The sequence below is a fragment of the Adiantum capillus-veneris genome, chromosome 9 (assembly GCF_014529385.1).
Source record: "Adiantum capillus-veneris isolate H3 chromosome 9, ASM1452938v2, whole genome shotgun sequence".
NCBI classification, from domain to species: Eukaryota; Viridiplantae; Streptophyta; class Polypodiopsida; order Polypodiales; family Pteridaceae; genus Adiantum; species Adiantum capillus-veneris.
The window spans coordinates 13841254-13843082 of NC_140939.1; the positions used below are offsets into that span (position 1 = coordinate 13841254).

Below are 1829 nucleotides of genomic sequence, written 5' to 3' on the forward strand. Positions count from 1 at the left end.
GAAGTTTCCATACAATATGTCGAAAGTGAAGCCGTGCTTCACATAAATACATTTGGACTCGTTGCCAATAAATGCTATTGCCGACAGATGTCATAACAAAGAGAGTCGACCTTGTCTACTTGTACATCATAGTGCGAAGCAGAAAAATAATTGCAAGGTATGAATGTGTACCTGCTTAGCTTGATTACGGTTGTCCGTGACTATATAAGACCATATTAATCGATTGAAGCTCTAATTAAAGATACATTTGCTGGTTCCTTGAACTGTAGCCCATGCTGAGCAAAGGTAGGTGAGTCATAGGCCTTGCTTGAACTTGTCATACTAGAGTTGGTACTCGTCCAAGACATAATAGCAGTACCATGGAATGATTATCCCATATAGTGGTAAATAGTCCCCAACTCAAGATGTTCATAGCATATGCCTAGCTGTGGGTAGGTATTATCCCCAGAGTACAAGAAAAGGAAGTCGTGCTTCTAACAATTCTCTTGTAGTTGTGCACGTGCCATGCATGGAAAGAAATCTAAAAGGCCAACTCTGAAGTGTGGTACACAACAGTTTTGCATGCAGTTCATGAGCCTTGCTCAATGATCAAAACGTCACCGTGGAGACCAAGTGAGCCGTGCTCCACATAATGAGAACGAATTAAAAAAAAATGCCACAAATATTCATACCTTGTCTTGGAAGGCTTTAGACGAATATTATGCATGTCCTTATCGTCACACTTAATTAAACTCCAGTTCAACAACCTTGTCGATTTGCCCGTTAAAGCTCAAGCCTTGCCCAACTTGCTCGACCCAATTGCTATGATTTGCAAACTCATAGAAGCTTAGCACTATTTGTGTGCCGATCATCCATTTCATTGCTTCAATACGAATGCGGTTTGCCAATGTCCAGGCTCGATTTCCCTTCATGGATTTTGTGTTGCCTTGGCTGCAACATGGGATAACAACGGCCCCGCCTTGCAATGTTGTGCATGCCATGGTTGCATGCCATACTAATGTGATCGCTGTAATCATTTGTGCCGCCATCCATGGGCTGCTTGCTTGTGTGGCCTATCGACCATGGGAGAAGTCCCTAAGTTTCTGCAATTTCCTGCATAGGCAATTTCCTACAGCCACCCATGGATGTTGTACGTCAAAGCTATCAAAAGCATGTTCACCTGAGGTGGGGAGGTGGGCAGCATCTGGTTGGCGTATGCTGAACCTCGATGGTCGTGGGGACGACCCCTATGGGATAGGGTGCCCAACCAACTTAGGGAATTCCCTTAAAGTGAGATGGCGTAAAAAAGAAAAACGTTGTATAGATGGCCGCAGCCTGCGCACAGAGAAGAGACAACGGGAGCACAAGTTCGGGGTTTCCCTTGCATGTGCTACAGTAACGGGACCTACTTGGATCGCCAAGGCGCTCTTGTCAAGCCCGCCTTTGTGTGGTTTTGTGCCGGTCAAAATTCGTTGCTTCCCCGACTTAGGGTGACAACACACGAACGAGGAGCTTCGGCTCGACTCCGTCCCTCCTCGGCTTAGAGCAGCAGCCCACGACCTTCCTCCTCGTCTATGTTCTTTCTCCTTGCATGCACTCCAAGCTTTCCCTAAAAGCTCCCTCCTTCTTCATCTAGGCCTGAGAGAGAGAAAACTTGCATGAGAGAAGAGAGGCCTTGCTCTCGCATGAGAGAAAAAGAGAAGCCATGCAAATCTCCTTCCCCTCCCCTCCATGGATGCTCTCCCCTGAGCTCTGATACCAGTGTAAGAAACTAGGCAACTAGGCTCTATTGGATCCTCCTCCCAACCTCCCTTTATAGGTGGGCTCCTAGCCCCTTGCCCAAGATGGAT

At 46.7% G+C, this 1829-nt stretch overlaps 1 protein-coding gene across 1 annotated transcript; it reads left to right on the forward strand.

Annotated features, from left to right (window-relative positions):
* The first annotated feature begins 873 nt into the window (after positions 1–873).
* Positions 874–1473, forward strand: LOC147450149 (uncharacterized). Its single transcript, XM_086520659.1, has one exon. The coding sequence runs from the start codon at positions 874–876 to the stop codon at positions 1471–1473; it is 600 nt and encodes a 199-aa protein (XP_086376785.1).
* Positions 1474–1829: the final 356 nt, after the last annotated feature.